Source organism: Denticeps clupeoides, chromosome 12 (genome assembly GCF_900700375.1).
Source record: "Denticeps clupeoides chromosome 12, fDenClu1.1, whole genome shotgun sequence".
Classification (NCBI taxonomy): Eukaryota; Metazoa; Chordata; class Actinopteri; order Clupeiformes; family Denticipitidae; genus Denticeps; species Denticeps clupeoides.
The window spans coordinates 3,958,075-3,978,641 of record NC_041718.1 but is presented as its reverse complement, the minus strand read 5'-3'; the positions used below and the strand labels follow the sequence as shown (position 1 = coordinate 3,978,641).

Sequence of the window (20,567 nt, the reverse complement as noted above, 5' to 3'; positions counted from 1 at the left end):
CTAACTTGGCAACGTAAAGTGCAAATACGGGGCACAGGCAGTCTTGCTCAAGGATGCAATGGTAGTAAATGGGGTTGGAACTTGTGACTTTGTGGTCTTCTGGTTCATAGGTGATAATTTTTGATAAATCAGAACCTGGACCTACTGAAAGAACAACTAATGATTAAATGATGGTCACATCATGTAAAAGTATCACAAGGTCCAAGCATCTATATGAAAATAATGCTGAAGGGGTATTCTTTTGTCACTGTGCAGTGTGGCATAAAGATGGGTTCTGTACAACATGGAGGAAGACTTGACCTCTGAAATGTAAACAAATGAATGAGCTGGAAAATGTATTTTCCAGAATGTAAAAATTGAATCCACATTTGCCAAAGGATGACTGTAGATAAGCAGAGGGTTCTTCAAATTGTTAGTCTAATCTTGGTATAGGACTGCTATGCCATGTTAGACACAAGGCACATAATCTGTTATTCTGTTATTCTGACTTTAATAAAGCATCATAGCCTTTCATGCTATCCATTCAGAAACATGCTAAAGTTCATATTCCATCTCATTTTTATATTATTTAATCTATTTAATGTAAATGGACATTTACAACCTTAATTCACCCCCTGTTCGACAGTTAAACCGTTGATTTGTTGGTATGTGAATATTTGTGCAATGACGGTTGTCCCCGGCGTTCAGCATGAGCAGGCCGCATTTCCCGGTCCTGGGGCACTGAGTGCAGGCCACGCCCCCCTCATTATTCCCCAAGCCAGTTTTCCTTCCTGGATGCCTGCACCAGTGTTCAGGGTCAGGTCTTCTCGGCCTGTCACAGTTGGTGTGCTGCTGTGTGCCCACAGAACAGAACCAGTGCGGTCTGCATCAGCGGTTCCGTTCCCAGTCATGCGTCTTGAGTCAGGGAGACTCAGGGCCTTGGTTGTGTGCTAACTGTCTTGGTTTCTCGTGTTTTCTGATTTGATCATATGAGAGAACCTTCCCTTTCCCAAAGCCAATTACCAAAGCTGATTTAAAAATGATTATTTAATTTTTATGTTTGTCCCGGACTATAATAAATAGATTGTTTGATCACACCTGTACCTGGGTCCTCCTATTTATTTTGTGTTGTGACAATTTGTGGTAAAAACCCTTCAAAAAATTCCAAAAGACTGAAGAAGACTGCAGACCATTCTTAACCAAAAGTGTTAATTGCGCTCATACGTGTAGTGATATTGATCTTTGTCCATCATTTCAATGTCACATGGAAGACCAGACTTGTAGACTTGACCTCACAGGTACAACCCTCACCTGGTTACTGACATGTCTCCCTAACAGGACTGTTACTGTATGCTCCCACATGTTCTGTGTTTTTGTGTCCTGTCTCTTTTAGGTTGACTTCATGGGAGGAGTTGAAGCCTACCAGCACAACCTACCATCTGTCAAGTGGTCACCTCCACCTATATGAAGTGACTTCAGATGGTGTTTGGGAGGTCCCCAGGGTCTGCTAGGCTCTTACTCTTTTGGGAGGTCCCCAGGGTGCACAGAGATCTGCAAGGAGTATTTTGTTGCTTTGGGTGATAGATCCCTTGTTGTTAGCCTGTTGTGTTTCTTAACCCCTAGACTAGACTTAGAACGTGACAGGACACATTACATCAACCTGTAGAGACTCCTGCTCCTTAGTCAGCCAAGGTGTACCTCAAGGTTCTATGCTGGGACCTCTCCTTTTTACTATCTACATGGATGCATTCATGGCCTATTGCAGTGGTCTAGAGTTGAACACAAAAACAGCTGGATTGTTGCTGAATTGGTGAATATAGGTAAAGCCTTCACTGATCCATGAAACACCATGCCCACATCCCTGGTAGTAGCCTAGTGGGTAAGACACTCACCTGTGAACCAGGAGACCCAGGTTCAAATCCCACTTACTACCATTGTGTCCCTGAGCAAGACACTTAACCCTAATATGCTCCAGGGAGACTGTCCCTGTAACTACTGATTGTAAGTCGCTCTGGATAAGGGCGTCTGATAAATGCTGTAAATGTAAATGGTCAAGGCATGTGTCCCTACTCTATCTCCTATTATGGTCAGTATAATTAACAACTCTTTGGAATCTGGCCTGGTTCCCAGCAAAGTCCATGACAGGCTGCAGTATGTGTAAAACTCAGCTGCCAGAGTTCTCAGTCATACAATACATTGCCCGATCCAAGGCAGCACCCTTATCTATTAGCACTGGCTTCCGGTTTCGGATCTCCTACAAAATCCACCCCCTAGCCTACAACCTACAATTTTCAAAAAGTGCCACCTAAGCAATTGGACAGCAGATTCCAGAAAATGAATTCTTCCAGCCAGTGGATGACTACATGTGAACATGTGATTTGGGTGGCAGGGAACCCTTTTATGGTGTGCTTCCTATGCCAAGCACTTTAGTCAGAAACAGCCTTCTACATTTACATTTACAGCATTTATCAGACGACTTACAATCAGTAGTTACAGGGACAGTCCCCCCCTGGAGCAATTTAGGGTTAAGTGTCTTGCTCAGGGACACAATGGTAGTAAGTGGGATTGGAACCTGGGTCTTCTGGTTCACAGGCGAGTGTGTTACCCACTAGGCTACTACCACCGTTCTACTGACATAAGAGAAAACCAGCCACGTAATGCTGCTCTCTGATGCGTACTGGAGCAAAATGTTGTGTTCCTGTAAAAGGATGTGTTACTGTAGCAAGCAGTAATGTGCTGTTGTTAGTCATTTTAATTACATAGCAGTGTAGTTTAAGCACAAATTGATTATCTTGATATAAACATACATTTTTCCATGATAATCTTGTAGGAACCCTCTTTCAACTTATTTTTAACAGACGATGTTAACATCCCAGATTTTGCTAGAATTCATTTGAATTCATTCTTTCCTCTAACTGGAATGAAATGTTCTCTGTATCACTGCAACAAAAGACCAAGGCATAGTCCGTCTACATCCATCCTGAAAATTAAGGTGTCCTCTTCCAAATATACCTTTACACAGTTAACAAACAGTTCTGTTTAAAACACAGTGGTGTATTAGAAAATTGTATTAGTTTTTTTTTTTTAAGACAGGACACAGGAAAGGTTGTCTTCTGCTGACTGTACCACGAAGGTCATGTTTGTTCAGGTGTTACTGCAGAGCACAGTGCACCACCACTCCAGAGTCTGCTAAATCTTCTTGAAGATCTTTTATAGTCAAACAGGATTTTTTCCCCTCACTCAAACAAGACATTAGTTTTTTTGTTCTTCCAGATCTGTTTCACTGACCTTTTTTGATGGCTTTATGTTTGGAACAAGACAATAAGCAAATTAAGATCTGAAACTTTGGTAAAAGTTACCAAATAAAAGATATATTCCTTTTTCCACTCTGAACCTGGACTAAATAATGCTCAAATCTTGCACAATACACCCAAATTGTTACCATGTTACCATTTATATCAATACAGTTTTAGCAAGGAGCCCAAATTTAAAAAGAAATTATAGCAATAAGGTTTCATCTCTCAGCCCAAAATAAACAGAACATGAACATGCGGGCTCTTTATAAAAGACTACTTGCTTTTTATTGTATTAATATAATTTACACTAAGATACCTTAGCCTTTGGAATCACAAGTAAACTGAATCGGAATGAATCCTATGAAGTGCAGAGAAGACTCAATTCCTCCAGTGTAATATTGCCCCCAAGAGGCAAAGCAGAGAATTGCTTAACTAAAAGACATTTTAAAGGATATCATTGCCTTTGTTTGAGTTCCATTCAAAGTGGTTTCAAAGTGCGTTATTGCTCTTTTAAAAACAAATGCAGAATTTTTTTTTTTTTTTTTTTTACACATTTTACAACTGTTACTGAAAATGTTTATTGCATCTGTACAATGACCATAATTCAGTTAAGCAATAAACCATGAACTCAAAACCGCTTCACGGCACATATACTGTAATATAAAAAAAAAATTACATAAAAATTACATAGATGATTCGAAATCTGCAACCAAAATGAGAAGCGACAGTTCACTTAAAAACCTTTAAACTGTTCTTATCAAGCTGAACACATAAGAGAGGTTTTAAGCTACAGTGTAAACCTCAAACCTACCGCTATATCAAATTCACAGGACAACAGCTTGTTCATGAAAAACTATACTGAAAATGGTTTATCATAAAAGTGAGCTGAAGGGTTGGGTGTGTGGGTTTTGGGTTTTCCGAGGCATATGCTGTGGGTCTCTTTCTTTCTCCAAATGGCTGATCAGTCAAGTTCCTTAAACCGTGCAAACATGGCGTTGCGTACAGCCTGCTTGTATGTAGCATGGTTCCAAACAACCGGCTCCTTCTTCTTCCTCTGTGTTTGAGAAACCAGATGACTAAGTTAAAGAACAGAAAAAAGATCTGAAAATATTACATGGGTTTGAATAAGTGTTCGATTAACCTCAACTGGTTCGGCTCCCAGGCCTGGTCTCTCACTGCCTTTATTAATATCCCTGTGCAACAAGAGATGTCAGCTGTTAAATAATTAAACACACACACAGTACATTTATGTACAGACAACAAGATTAAAATATGCACAAATACATTAAATGACATTCTTCATCTAAATCCTTAAAAAGTCTTCTGTTAGAGTATATTGACTAAAGTCTTATTTTCTCTTAAATCAAATGCTACCCCTCACCTGGAGCTGCTGGCCCAGTTGTTCTGATGTTTCTTCCTTTTCATCTCAGGCATTCCTGTACATTCTCTTGTTAGCTGCAAAAGAATTTTTTTTTTTAATGTCACATTTTTAGAAAAAAGGTATGTGCGCGTGTGTGTAAACTGCTCAAAAAACAAAGGGACCTATTAAACAACACAATGTAACTCCAAGTCAAGCACACTTCTGTGAAATCAAACTGTCCACTTAGGAAGCAACACTGACAATCAATTTCACATGCTGTGAAACGAAGTGGAAATCATTGGCAATCAGCAAGACATCCCCAATAAAGGCGTGGTCCTGCAGGTGGTGACCACAGACCATTTCTCAGTTCCTATGACCTCTGGCTGATGTTTTTGTCACTTTTGAATGGAGTCTACAACCCACACAAGTGAAAGTGAAGCGATTGTCATTGTGATACACAGTGAAATTTGTCCTCTATATTTAACCATCACCAGTGGTTGAGCAGTGGGCAGCCATGAGAGGCACCAGAGAGCAGCGTGTGTGTACAGTACTTAACTCATAGGCACCTCAGCGGTTTGGGATTCGAACCGGCAACCTTCTGATTACAGGGCCGATTCCTTAACCGCTAGGCCACCACTGCCCCAGAGCATCAGCAGTTCCTGCAAGATGAAGGCACTGATGCTATTGACTGTTCCCCAGACCTGAATCCAACTGAGCACATGTTGCACCCCAGACTGTCCAGGATTTGGCAGATGCTTTAGTCCAGGTCTGGAAGGAGATTCCTCAGGAGACCATCCGCCACCGCTTCAGGTCATACAGGTACGTGGAGGCCACACACACTACAGGGCCTCATTTTGACATGTTTTAAGTGTTTTTCCACTTAAATTTTGAGTGCAAGTCAAAATCCAGACCGCCATGAATTCTTACATTTGATTTCCATCGATAAGTTTGTGTGTTTTTCAACTATGTAATGAACATATATAAAATATAATGATAATATTTTATTCAAATCAGTTATAGGATATCTTGTTTTTTGTGTTCCCTTTATTTTTTGAGCAGTGTGTATATGTGTGTGTGTTATTTTTATATGTATATGCACACACACTGCATGGGGGGGGTTGGTATCAGTGTAAAGGCTGATCTCACCTCTTTCTCTTGGTTTTCCAAAGCCTCTAGTTCCCTTTTAGACCTCTTGATTTTTAAGTGGATCTCCATATTTTGCTAGAATGTGGAAGAACAAAAATGCACACATTTTAAAACCTTTTTTCCTGGTTTAGATTAACACTGTTGGCTGGACTGGATTCTGCTGGTGTGCAGTGTTAAATACACACCACTGGTCACAGCTCACTAACAGCTTCATAAATGAATGATAGTGTCTTTCTGTGGTTGTGACTGGTACAAAAAAAGAAAAATGAGGAAAGCTGTGAGCTGGATGCCTCAGGGCAATTACCTAAAAGACATAATAATCCTGTGATTTCACTGAGTATTATATTGTCACAATACTGTTGATTCTGCAAATATTCATGAGCTGATAATTAGATTTTACTGAAGAAAATACAATATTTAACATCACTGACAGTGTAGTAGTAACTGTTTTCTGGATTGTGTGTAAACTGTTTCAGTTAAATCATGTGATAAAGATAATTTATAAATCACATAATGAAATAAATATTACTGACATTCCTGTTGATTTGAATGTTTTCCACCAATAGTCTGTAGTGTAATGTAACTGGATGTGAAGGTGAGTGGATGTGATGATGTTCTGAAGGTGCCTGGTTACCTTGTGAAGGTCTGACAGCTGCTGGTGACGGATAAGAGCATCTTTATTTGGAAACTGCCTCCTGCACAGTAGACACGCAATCTTCTTCCAGTCCGTAAGCTTGTCCTCCTTCTCCTCAGACTGGCTCTTGGGCAGCTGTTGGGTCTCAGACACAGGCATCTTCTCTTCCTCTTCTTCATCACTTCCTGCTGCATAGTCTGCAGCCAGCATGCCAAGCGATCCCATTGGGCGCTGCACGAAAGAAAAAAATTATGAAAAAAGTGACTGCTTACATATTCAATGTTTGACATTTGCACCACAAGAGAAAGGCTTTTTTGACCACTAATTAAACAATTTGGGAGAAGTTACCAGGCACTAAACCTTTCTTTGAGAAGAGATGAATAAAAATTAACATGGCTACAGTGATTAATATATATAAAAGGGAAATGCTCACCTTTGATGATTTCTCATCTTTTCTGGGTGGTGCAAGAGGTTTCTTGAAAAGATCATCAGCAGTACCCTAAAAGTTTTTATGGGGGGGAAAAAAAGCAATAAAATTAGCTAGATATTTTATATCATACAGTCGACATTGTGATTTTTTTTTTTTTGCTGCTCTTGTCTTTGTGCCATGACTATGTACATTTCCCAATTTAAATGAACAAACTTATATTAAAATGATAATAAATGTCTTTAAAAATGTGTATCAATTGTTCACACCTTCCTCTCAAAGATGGCAAAGGCAGCATCTGCAGCTTTGGATGCTTTATCTTCTGAGCCAATGGGGGTCTTTAGGACTGGAGAAGGGGCTCGGACACTGTCTTTCTGACGATTCTGGATCTTCGCCCAACGTTCCATATCTTTCATGATCTAGTTAAGAAAAAAAAAAAAAAAAAAAAAAAGTAGGTCAGTCTTAATGTTAAATGTTGGTTCAGGTCGTGAACTGAAGACCATCATAAACTCCATGATGTGCTAGAGGTCAAAATTCAGCCTGGGAACAGTCACTATAATGGGCTAAGTAAACCTGAACGGCATTCATTCAGTAATTCAGCTCCCTGGTGATAGCTGTTGTCTAAATTGACAGTCCAAATAGCAAAAATACAAAGCAATCTTCACCTTAAATGCAGCCAAGCTGCGAGGTTTGTCCTCTTTATCTTTCTTTTCTGAACGAGGAAGGGTATCATCATCCTCTCTCTTTTCAGGTGGGCTCTCCAGAGTCTTCATTTTATCATCTGTTGCAGGACAGACTGCAGGGGGTGGCATCAAAGAGGGGGTGGGCAGTAAAGAAGAGGACGAAGGCGGTGGGACTGATACTTCTTCAGGAACAGCAGGAATGGGGACACTAGGCTGGGTATCTGTAGTGGAGCCTGATACTGGAATGTAGGTCTTGGATGTGTTGTCCCAGTATAGGTACTGTTGTGTGTCAGCATTGTAGTAATACTGCAAACAAATGAAAAATGCACAAAAACAATCAGAAAAGAGAATCATACACAAACACATTTCAAAAGCAGGCGTTTACTCCCCTTACCCTGGAATTAGGGTCATAATATAGCGTGGTCTGGGGGTCATAGTAGAAGCCAGATGTGGCATCGTACAGGTATGCAGACAGGTCTGGATTTTCTGACCCTAAAGACAACAGACTATTTGACAGAAATGCCTCCAAAACATTTCCAACAAAGGTCACTTCTGCATTTACACTGGGGATTAGAAATTAAATTAAAAAATATATATATACACATTTATAAAAAAAAAAAAAAAATCAGCTCAAGCACATTACACAGGACTATTGACAACTGGACAGTCAGCTTGTCACTCTTACCATAGCTGTAGGAATCTGTGTTGTTAGGGGTCGTGACCTGTGCAGTTGTGCCTACGGTGCTCGCTGTGAGGTCTGCTGTCATGAAGGAAGGGTTCACACCCATAGTGTCTGCATATCCAACAGGCTATAGCGTGTCAGAGACAAAGAAAGTTGAAATTACACCATTCAGGTTATATCAATTTAATTCTGACGAATTATCCTTATCATTGGCAGATTTTGTAAGAAATGTGTGGAAAGAAAAAAAGCTATAAAAGTTACGTTAAACTCACCTGCATCAGGTTATTGTTTATATGAGAGTCAGTAATGGCTTGGGAGTCTCCACTGGAAGGCATGGCAAAGTCAGCTGTAGTAGGAGCACATACAAGCCTCAGATTACCAAAATTCAGTGTATGCACCTTCCATTAAATTTGATGGAGTAGATGTGAGGTCATACCATGAGCACTTGGCTGAGAGGGCACAGGAGTGTGGTGGGGCTGGGACGGAAAGTACTGGTGGTGCTGCTGCAAGGCAGATATGAGCACAACACTGGATTATTTTTGTATCTTTAAGCATTACTGCAACTGTCTATTTACAAAATGTAAAAATTTTAAATAAATCCATAAAAGGCTAAAATAAAAACATGAATAAATTAACCCCCCCCATACCTCCATTATGTCTGGTGGGAAACCCAGGATAGAAGAGGTGGATTTATCAAAATCCTTCCTGTAACTGAAAACACTTTTCAAATCACTTTTAAAATAAAGAATGTCTGGACATTTTAAATAAACTCATGTAAAATGAAGCTCAACTCACTTCTGGTTCTTCAGTGGTTTGGCGACCTCTGCATAAACTCTGACTCCATCAATAATCAAAGGCCGAGGTTTGGTGAGCAGCTCCACCAGACGGGTGACTTGCTGCAAAACAATGTGAATTGATTAGAATATTCACGAAACTGTGCAAATTGGTTAACAAAAAAAAAAAAAAAAAAAGTCAGACCTCATGAGAGTCCATGTCAACAAAGCAGAAGCATTTTGATCCAGGTGGCTTTCCTCGAACCAGCCGGACATTCTTATCATCCAGATATGCGTAGGGGTCCAGGGCTTTCAGGATAAGCTCCACCGTTGTGGATGGTTTCACGTTCTTTATGATCATTGCTATTGGGAGCCAAAAATAAGTGAAAAGGTTTGAGCTCAGCTAGACAGGTCCAAACTTCTGGCACATTAGTTTAGTGAAGACTGTAATTTAATTTGGCCAGGTATTAAACAGTTGTGATTGCCCCATTATGAATAAGTGGTTTAAAAAAAAAAAAATTATTCTATCCCTTTGTCCTCACTCTTGCTCTCTTTGAAGATTGGGTCCGATTTGAGAGGTGTGAGGCGTGCTGCGCTCCGATTGGTCCAAGCTTCTGCCTGCTGCTCAGCCTCTTGCTGTTGGAGTTGATCCACCTGTTGCTGCCATGCCTCCGGGGTGAGATCGCAGCTGCGCTGCCATGCCCCTCGAGACAGGGGGTCAACAGGGGTCGGAGTCTGGGTCTCTTCCTGTTTGGGTTGTGTTTTAGCTGGTGGAATGGGACTTGGCAGAAGGGCTTCCTCTGGAGCCTGGGGTGCTTTGTAGTCAGGTACCTGTTGCTAAGAGGGGGAGGGGAAGAAAAAAAAAAAAAAAAAAAAAAAAAAAAAAACATTTAGACTGCAAAAATAAGATGCACCCCCATATTTCTTTTAGGCTTCTTCAAACACAAATTGCCTTTGGTGACATTACTGCTTTGTGTTCTTTATCTAGACCAGGGGTCGGCAACACGCAGCTCTTTCATCCTTACACTCCTTTTTAACATTTTTATTGTAGTTTGAAGATTGTGATTTTGTAACATTAAAATGCAATGTGTTTTTGGCACACACAAATGCTGTAAATGCGTATATAGCCGCCAACCCAGCACAGCTTTTAATTAGGTTGTTCAATTTAAGTTGTGTTCCAAAATCTGATGCCTCTTGGGGTGAGCAAGCTGCTGTTTGCAATATTTAGTGTCAACATACGCAAATCATTAAAGTTGATAAGTTGTGTAGAGTTAGCACAGAGCCGCTAAGTTAGCACACATGCGTCAAACGCTCGGGATTCAAACCGGCAAGCTTCCAATTATGGGGCCACTTCCTTAACTGCTAGGCCACCACTGCCTGTTTTACTTTATAGCATAAAAGTACAAATTATATATGCAGTGTGATCTTAAGTTTACATGTCACAAAGAATTTGTGTCTCCAGTGAGTTACAGAGACAGACAGCCCAATATACAATATACTTGCATGACAAGCCAGTAACAAATTGTCCCTTTTTGGCATTTTTGCCCAGACTATGCCTTTTAAGCATGAGGAGTAATGTTGCATTTACTGATATTTGTGGTTCATACAAAACACACAGACCTCTAGCAAATAATGTTTCATTACAAGCAGTATAACTCACCTGAACATCTTTGTCGTTTCCTTCTGGATGGACATACTTCATCAGCGCCATCTTACTGCCAACCTTTAGGGATCCCTGAGAAAAGAGAAAAAAAAAAAAAAAAAAAAAAACAGAACTGGTCAGGTCCTGTGCTGCTCTTTTCACACCCTCTTACACATGGATGAACTGAGGAAGTACTAAAGCTTCGTATCTGTGTGCTAAAACCCTGTGGTGCAGGGGCAGCTAATAAACTTTGGTTGGCTTAAGAATTCTGTACTCTTTTTTTTTTTTTTTCAAAAAAGTTGCTTTTTGATGGATTCCTTTTGGTGACATTCCAAATACCGGCTGCCTGACATCACATGGAGAGGAGTCCTGTGTGGGTTATAATGAATCAGTCTGGTCAGAAAAATCAAACTGAGGATGAATAAGTAAATCAGTAGGGTTTGGGAGAGAAGGAGTTCTTGTGTCAAATGTAACAAACTTAACCTCACAGCTGGATATATTCCCACGTTTGGATGTGATGTTTACAGATCACAGCATAAAAGTTGCCTTCTTAACCTCAAAATTCATTTCACCGGTTAAGGTCTATTAAGGTTCAAAGGGATTTACAATGAGAAGCAAACCATGCAGCCATTAAAAAAAAAAAAAAAAAACGAACAAGCTTTTGCTTCTACAATCAAAAAGGTCTGTGAATGAAAGTTGTGTTGATGTTGATCCACCGATACATGTCTGTTTGAAGCTAATACAGCAAGCTTTCTTTGAACAGGTATTGCATTGTGACTGACAATGTTAATAATGATTCGCAGTGTTTCTGGCTAATTAATACTCAGCACTTCACTAATACTCAGAGTCTTAATCATTATGATTAGAGACGTACACTGATCCGCCATGCAGATGTGGTAGTAGAACCAAGACACACACAAAAAAAAAAAAAAAAAAAAAAAAAAACACTTACTACCATTGTGTCCTTGAGCAAGACACTTAATCTCGAGAGTCTCCAGGGGGACTGTCCCTGTAACTACTGACTAAGGTGCTCTGGATAAGAGTGTCTGATAAGTGAAAGTGATCATTGTGAATCACAGCACACGGTGACACAACGAAATGTGTCCACTGCTTTTTTTTTTTTTTTTTAACCTGTGGTTTTACCCACCGCCTTGATGAGTAGTGGGCAGCCATGACAGGTGCCCAGGAAGCAGTGTGTGGGGACTGTGCTTTGATCAGTGGCACCTGGGCAGATTCGAACCAGTAACATTTCGTCCTTTCCTTACCCGCTTGGCCACCATTGCCCCTTCATAAAACATTAAAACCACTGACAGGTAAAATAGATATCAATCATAACCCAGGAGATGGATTTCACTTTTGCGAGGTTTCAACTGACAGTTCTTCCAAACCTCATTACACTGGTGGTGTTAAGCAATACACCCACTGGACAGCAGTCATGTTGAGCATAGGATGGACCACCATTTCCCCCTCGCTACAGTCCAACTGACCTTTCTTTGTGCCTATACAACCCTCGATATGCTCCACATGTCCGCAGTCATATTGTTCAGGTCCATACTGTCCTCATCCCCCACACAGAGTACAGACAGAAAGCACTCTCTGTACAAGAACTAAAAGTGAAGTGATTGTCATTGTGACAATCCCTTCTGATTACAGGTCCATTTCCTTACCCACTAGGCCAACCACTGCCCCATGTCTTTAACGATCAGCATAATTGGGCCTTAAGGATCTTTGACAAGGACCAAACTGTTATACAAGATATATCCAAACTGCAGGTCATATGGGAAATTCTTGTTATGCTGTAGTTAATATAGACTTCCAGATGATGGACACCAACACCACAGACATGCTACAGATGGACAAAACTTAACACTGGTCATGATAGGTGTCAGAAGACAGAGAATACAGCTTTCTGTATAGCTGCAAACTGGTCAGATGGGCCATGCTCACTCCTGTGCTCAACAAATCAGAACAGGATCACAGAGTAATGGCAGATGGCCTGCCCTGATGAACTTCCAAAAGGAGGTGGCTCTCCAAGTACCACCATCCTAACCACATTAAAACACAGTATCACAGGCCTCCTAATTTGCATGGGAGGCCATTCTTAATATGAATATTAGCTGTTAGTAAATGATATTCAATTTCATAAACTGGACTACATTGTGGAAATGAAGTATAGTTACTGCACATGCCGCAGCTGCAATTTTTTTTTTTAAGAATAATCTCAAACACTCCTGGTGTACTAGTTGAAGCCAGAGTTCCACACATGGTATCACAGTTTTTCAAGCAAGGTTGTGGACTACATTCAGCTGGGTTTTTGTTTGATTTGGATGCTGATTTGATATGTGAAAGTGAAGTGATTGTCACACATGATACACAGCAGCACAGCACACAGTGAAATTTGTCCTCTGCATTTAACCCATCACCCTGAGTGAGCAGTGGGCAGCCATGACAGGCGCCCGGGGAGCAGTGTGTGGGGACGGTGCTTTGCTCAGTGGCACCTCAGTGGTAACTTGGCAGATCGGGATTCGAACCAGCAACCTTCTGATTACGGGGCCGCTTCCTTAACCACTAGGCCACCACTGCCCCACGCCCCATGTACCGCAAACCTAAATATTGTTGCAGCTGAACTAAACCCTTTCATGCTGATACAGGATCTATCCACTGCTAACAGTTGAAAAAAAATCCTCTTTCTTCACATCTTGTTCATGATTCAGCAGATTTCATAATGGAAACCTACACAAAAGCAGGTGGCTTATCAATAATTCCTTTCAAACCTCGGTAAAAGCACATCGACCCATGTAAAATCAAGTATTGACCATTTGGTTAAACTTGGACCCTTATTTAACAACAAAGGTGCAGTGTACAGCAAATTGAGGGTTCTTGGTGGTTTTGAATACAAGACAATTGTACACTGTGCTGGCACACGTTGCCAAACACATTCAAGCAAAGTTCAACATGTGATGTCACTGCCCATGCAGATCTGAATCAAATCATACAGTAACAACTGCTTCTAAACCAAATCGAGGCATTCACCATAACTGCCTTAAAACATCATAGTGCAATACAAAGTCAAGCAACCGCTTTTTTTCACCCCTTTCTGAGACCAAACCATCAAAACAAGCAACCAAAAGTACCGCTGTTTCATTAGTCATGAAGTATTTATGAACTTGGCATTACACCAGACACCAAAGACACATCCAATCATGTTTGACTGGTCAGGAACTTGTGATGCAGCAGAATAAAGTGCCTGGCTCAAATGGGTCCACCAGGCTCAAGAATGAATGGAGGAGGTTAAACCTCAAGACAGAATCCAGAAATAATGGGGCCAAGCGAGACATGAAGTACAGTTCATATCAACAATTGGATTTCAGCGTTGGGGTAAGAGCGGAGGTCTGGGAAGAAGTGCAGAATCCAATCCCCAAGGAAAAGTGCAAAGTTATGGGTGATAAGGATGCAGGAGGTCAAGCCAACAAAAGCCAGGATGTGACTGATAAAGAAATCTATAACATCGATATGATTCTCACAATGAGAGAACGAAGCTGGACCAATATGCAAGGTCACTGCAAAGAATCAATATAAACACAAGAACAGTTCCTTGAGCAAAATAAGAAACTGAACTGTTCTATTGTCTAAAACAATAGACAAAAGAAAGAAATAAAGGCTGTCAAATTTTGTGATGGTTTGACAGTCTTTCAACAAATATTTTTAAAACATTGAGTACTGACATCAAGTACAGCAACGTAAGAAATACACAAATACAGTTCTAGAACAGTTTGAGTCCCTTGCATCACTCCTTACTACAGTAGGAGACAAGTGGCAGACGGCCTCTCCTCCCAATCTCTCCCATTTGCAGGTGGTATCTTATTTGTATTTGTTGGGAAAGTGTCCCTCACGAGCACTGAAATCAGTATGAGATAAACCTCAACCTAAGTGAATGTATAAGCAAGTCACCTGCTGGAAAAGCAAGTGACTTACATTTAAACCATACATTTCTTGCCCCAACATCACCTCCATGCCTTCCCATACACCTAAATGGACGGGCCACAGGCCTGCACCCCCAAATCCCAACCCCCATCTTCCTGCTTGTAGACACAGCAGTTGTAGAGTGGTGAGGATGGGCCACCTGGTTGGAATCCATGAAGCCGACAGCATCCTCGAGGTTTAAAAACTCCACATAGGCCGTATCGTAGCTGTAACCTGGGGACAGCATTTGAAATACAGATGGATTTCCATTAGTAAAAATGTTAAAGCAAAAATAACGTTTATAAAAAAAAAAAAAAAAAAAAAAAAAAAAAATAGGTCGAGCGATAAAGCGTATCGAAAAAATGCGTATTTGGTTAATTTCAGTGACCGTAGAATTCAAATAATGTCCATCACTCACACCTTCTTCAGTATCATATTTCAAAAAAAGAAATATCACATGAAAATCTTTCTGAAGGCCCACGTAAAAATTCAAAGTTTTGATTTATAACTGGTGTGTGTTCATATTAACTTCCATTAAATGATGATTTGTTGAAAAATGTTAAATCTACCTTTCCAAGACACAATATTCACAATAGAATAAAAGACAGATGGAACAGATGCAGTTTGACAAACTGCTCACTGTGTACCTCACCAAAAATACAGTCTAGTGACAGTGAATGAACAGGGAAAACTGACTGGTGGGGATGTCACTTCGATATGATGAGTTTGCTTCTAGGATGGAACGAAGGTATATTTTAAAAAAGTAAGTAGTAGACACCATAGCAAAAGTATGTAAAAACCCCCTGAAGTCTTGGACGTGAGCCCTCAATTTTATTACATTCCAGTCACTCAGGTCTAAGCTGAGCAAGGACCAAGGGAATTGCAATCACAAGGCACTGTGCTTTTTCTCTTGTTTAATACTCTTTTTAACTGCATGTACTGAAAAATATAAGGAACCAAAACATAGCTTCCAGATGATCAGTGAGGAAATTACATTCTGTAAATGAAAGGTGCTCAGGACCAACAACTCCATAAATTCACATAAGGAAAAAAAAAATCTAATGTCTACTTAAAATAAATACATAAAAAAAATAATCCCATGATACTGACGAACAAATAGGTCAGAGCGATCAAGAAATTGTGTTTGCATCAGCAGGATTTTTGTACATACAGCACAGCGGGAACATGGCATACACATGGCGAGCGCAATCTCACCTGGCACAACGTTCTTTATCTTCATTCCTTGCGTGGGGACACCATCTCGAACTGCAAAAGCACCCAATATCTGGCCCAAAAAGGAAAAAAAAAAAAAAAAAAAAGAATTAACACCACTAATCCTTCTACCTCATTTAACAGCCTTCAGCAAACGTTCCAACCACATTCCTACCTGCTGCATTGTGGCCGTCTTGGGAATCCCAGAGATGGAGATTGTACTAGAGACTGAGTCATTCACAGTCGCACTCCTGTAATCCTGATCCTTGGTTTACAAGTTTAATATAAAATGTTTAAAAGTCGCACAATAAATACAACCGGCAACACAAGTTATCTGAGATACGAAGGCATTACTAACCTGGGACCCCGAGCTGCCGGGCCTTGGTGGCGGGGTCAGTTTGGGTTCCTTCACAGCTTTCTCTGCTAGAGGCAGATCCCCAATGTCGTAACTGAGGGTGCGTCCAGAGGCAGTTCTGTAGTCGATGTCCCTATAGTCCTGATCTTTACCTTCTCCTCCACTCTTCATCTGAATATTCTCCTGTCCAGAACCTAAAGCTCCCATGTGAGGTGTAGGTTCAAGTGGAATATCCTTGGATTCTTTGATGTGCGTAATGTTATTGGAGAAAGGACCATCTTTAGAAGCTGCTGGGCCCTTATCGTGGAGGTAAGGAGTCCTCTGTGTTCCCCTATCGGCCTCAGTTTGTGTTTGCCAGGGTTTACAGTCATTTTCCCTGTTTGACCCAGCCAGCCCAGGATCCACTGGAGGAAATGGCTGTCCTGGAGCCCCCCTGGGAGCATCTCGACCTGGAAAATTATCCGAAGCGATGTTCTTTTCCCAGTTTTTGGCAACTTTCCCATCTCTTTCTGGACAAGGATAGCCAAAAGCTTTGTCATCTTTAGCTGGGAACTCAGAGGGCTTGTTCCTGTCAGGAAAACGAGGTTCACCCATTCCTTCCCTCCCACGCCCAGGAGCAAGCCGCTCTCCTGCTAATTCCCTGGGGTGAGGTGGAGGACCCGTGAAAGAGTCTCTCATACTGTGCTTACGCCACTCATCTGAAAGTGACTCCCCTTCCATACCTCTAAAACCTACTGGTCCATCACGCTGCTCTGGGAACTCTCGGTCTCTTAGGGTGGGTTCTCCAGGCCTGAACGCTGGTCTGTTAAGATCCCCTATATTAGGGGGTATATCAGGCCTACCATCTTTATCACCAAACCTCAAAGGAGACCGATCCTTAAACTCTCCAGAAGGTCCCATGCGGTTTCGCATGTCCATGTCAGATTCAAATCTCCCTCTGGGGTTCGGTGGTTGCATACCTCCCCTCCTGTTAAAGTCCATCAGCCCTCGGTCTGGCTGGGGCATGTCCATTCTGAAATTGTTCATGTTATCCATGCCCATACGAGGCCTATCTCTGTCACACATATCTCTAAACCCATCAATTCTGCCCAGGGGTTCCCCCGGAAGCCTTCTCCTAGCATCCGCAGCATTGAATCCATGCATGTCTCTCCTTTCCTGATCTCTGACATCTGGGAACCGATCATATGAATTTCCTCCTTGCATGTCTCTTCCACCCATTTCCATAGGGTGTCTGCCTGGTGGCACAAATCCTTTCAGCTTGTTCCTAATATCAAGCTCATACTGCCTTCTGAGAGCTATATCAGCATTCTCACCTTGTCTGAAAAAATTTGGTTCTCTTCCTCGCAAGTCCATATTAAGTGGATTCATATTGCGCGCCCTCATATCTGGTGGACCATCAAACCTTCTCATGTCCATAGGGCGCCGATCTTGAGGCCTGGGACCCATATTAATCCCATCTCTGCCCCTGAATTCCATCATGGGACCACCTCTACCTTGGAACATTTCACCACGAGGATTCCCACTGCGATAAAACAGTACTGAGTGTGAAAACCTACCAATACAAACTAGGTTCACTTTTCATAATGAATTTTCAAAATAGCAACACCATGGGGGGTCGTAGTAGCCTAGTGGGTAACACACTTGCCTATGAACCAGAAGCCCCAGGTTCAAAACCCACTTACTACCATTGTGTCCCTGAGCAAGACACTTAACCCTAAGTTGCTCCAGGGAAGTCTGTCCCTGTAACAACTGATTGTAAGCCGCTCTGGATAAGGGCGTCTCATAAATGCTGTAAAATGTTGCTATGTTTGAATAGTCCAATTAATAATTATAAAGGATATTCTTATATATTGCAGAAAAATGTATAGAAGGGGTTTAAAACAAGCAAGTAATTAAAATCTAGCAACCTGGGTTCTATGCCATGTGGCTCATTCCTAGATACGCCTCTACTAAACTGGGAAGTCAATGAACATCACAAGTGCAAAATATTCAATAGACATCTAAGGAGCACTAATTCAAACATTATGATTTAATACAATAAGTGTTCTGTAACACGAGAATATATATATATATATATATATATATATATATATATATATATATATATAAAGGTGAACTATACAGAATAATGGTTTTATTTATTAACAGTTTGCAGTTGACTCACCCAAAGTGGTGTCCCCCCCGTGGACCTGGTCTTGAACCATTCCACATACTTCAACTCCAAGATCAGCACAAACACACACACGCACAAACAAAAAAAATCTGAAGAGGAAAAAAGAAATGCCCATGATTTAATTTTTTTTTTTTTTTTAAAAAGCGTCAACAGTTTTACGTTTGGATGTTTATAAAACTAAAAAGGCGATAACACTGCATTTAGATCACAATTGGGAAATCAACTACAGTCACACAAAAGTTCCGACTGCAATCAAAACGCAACGTTTCACAATAATTATATAAATGTAGTCCGATGCATTCATATATGTCAATAAAGCGAATCAACATTCAACGTGAGACCCTCCGATGGTAAAAAAAAAACTACACACAAAACTACACTACACAAAAAAAAGCAGATGTGTAAATTACCATTATTATGATTATTAATTCCGCAATACAGAGGGAACACAGCGCACAGCCGCTGCGCTCGACTGGAGAAGACCTCACTTCAGCCATTTTAGCATTTTTGGATGACGCCACATAGCCAGAAACAAGGTTCACACGGAGCACATTGAACACGACAGATGACGTTGCAAATTAATAATCACCAGAATAGAACTTATTTGTTGCAAAAATATGGTATTTGTTCAAAGAGTCTAAGTGTAAAAACAACACCAGCAGCTGCCATGCAAAGAGCGTCCACTCAGGCCATAATACACAATTAGCTTTAGCAAAACTGCTAAACGCAGCATTGAAAACAAATAAATAAATGAATAAGGTCTCGTAGCCAACGACTTGAGACACACGTATTTTCTTCAAGTATATATATCCTCACTATAGTAGCTCACGCCTCGAAGAAAGCTATATTACAAAAGACTCACCGAATCCTGCTATCCGTGCAGCGCTTACGAACGGATAAGGAAATAAGTTGCAGTGGGCAGAGGCGGTCGCTGTTTCTTCTGTCCGTGTCAACGTGGGCAAACGCGAGATAGAATAATGCTCTACTGCCCCCACCGGACTGGAGACAAGATGGATGATGCCACATAGCGTGCTACTCAGCAGTGTTTCTGTACGAAGCATATAACAAAATGTATTGTGCAACACTGAGTGATCCCTACCACACCCAGGATCAAACCGCTCTCCTGCTAATTCCCTGGGATGAGGTGGAGGACCCGTGAAAGAGTCCCTGTCCCTCATACTGTGCTTACGCCACTCACCCTCCATACCTCTAAAACATACTGGTCCATCGTGCTGCTCTGGGAACTCTCGGTCTCTTAGGGTATGTTCTCCAGGCCTGAATGCTGGTCTGTTAACATCCCCTATATTAGGGGGCACATCCGGCCTACCATCTTTATCACCAAACCTCAAAAGAGACCGGATTTAAAATTCCATGCCATATATCAAAATTCCTCATATAAACTTCATAAGGAACATGTTCACAACATACTGACCAAATTTCATGATAATTTGCACGAGCGCGAACATAGAAAGTGCAAAGTACTGTATTTTTTCTTGCCAGTTGGTGCCACTATACCAAGGTGACAAAATTCATCAATGGATATGATCATGTGTGAGACAAAAAAAATTCTGTGAAGTTTCATCTTGCTTACTCAATGTTTAGTATAATTTATACTTATATAATTTATATAAATGTATATAATTTTTTTTTTGAAGACTGTTCAAGATATCAAAAAAAGTTTAGCATGGTGAAGCTGTTCTATGTTCAAGCCGAATTTGGAGTGAATCAGACAAAGGGTCTAGGATCTTTGTTTCAAATTACTTTGTATGAGAACATTTAACAATCCAGATCATCTCACTGTTATCACTGTTGTGTGAATCATAAGTTTGTCTAAATGAGATAGACATGTTTATTAATTTAGATGCCGATATGTGAAAGTGTGTGTGTGCACCAGAAGGGGTAAAATGTTAGGTGGCACTCTTGAGCCCCCTGACCACATCCGGTCGAAACCTTTCTCAGCTTCATGAATAGTTGTGTGTGGGCAATAAAAATGAGATTTTGTGCATAGGAAGAACTTAAAAATGGCAAACTCTGCAAGAAGGATACTAATAATAATAATCTGTGCAAAAACATTAGGGAAAAGCCCAGAGCCCCAATCCTCCAGTCTCAAAACCCAACTTCAGCATCAATCACTAAGGTTGAAACCGTAAAAAGGTCATTTCTATCAATAAATCTGGCCTGAGGATTTGGTCCTTATGATGGACGAATTCATATGAATCAGAGCTGATTTAATATATCTGTA

General features: G+C 40.9%; 1 protein-coding gene across 2 annotated transcripts; it reads right to left on the bottom strand.

Moving 5' to 3' along the window:
* Positions 1 to 3,834: 3,834 nt before the first annotated feature.
* On the bottom strand, positions 3,835 to 19,282 carry rbm6 (RNA binding motif protein 6). 2 transcript variants are annotated; one of them, XM_028999281.1, is made up of 23 exons: positions 19,188 to 19,282; positions 18,317 to 18,414; positions 16,156 to 17,674; positions 15,973 to 16,062; positions 15,801 to 15,870; positions 14,746 to 14,819; positions 10,641 to 10,715; positions 9,523 to 9,817; positions 9,186 to 9,343; positions 9,003 to 9,103; positions 8,855 to 8,927; positions 8,644 to 8,710; positions 8,480 to 8,553; positions 8,211 to 8,334; positions 7,920 to 8,017; positions 7,508 to 7,831; positions 7,112 to 7,261; positions 6,849 to 6,914; positions 6,416 to 6,646; positions 5,782 to 5,856; positions 4,657 to 4,730; positions 4,417 to 4,468; positions 3,835 to 4,329 (listed from the first exon to the last, which is right to left on the bottom strand). In XM_028999281.1, exons 2-23 carry the CDS (start codon positions 18,361 to 18,363, stop codon positions 4,237 to 4,239), a joined length of 3,930 nt encoding a protein of 1,309 aa, XP_028855114.1. In that variant the 5' UTR covers positions 18,364 to 18,414; positions 19,188 to 19,282; the 3' UTR covers positions 3,835 to 4,236. The 2 variants fall into 2 exon arrangements, with proteins under 2 accessions (XP_028855114.1, XP_028855115.1); XM_028999282.1 differs by having other exon boundaries at positions 8,855 to 8,918.
* Between the last annotated feature and the right edge of the window lie 1,285 nt (positions 19,283 to 20,567).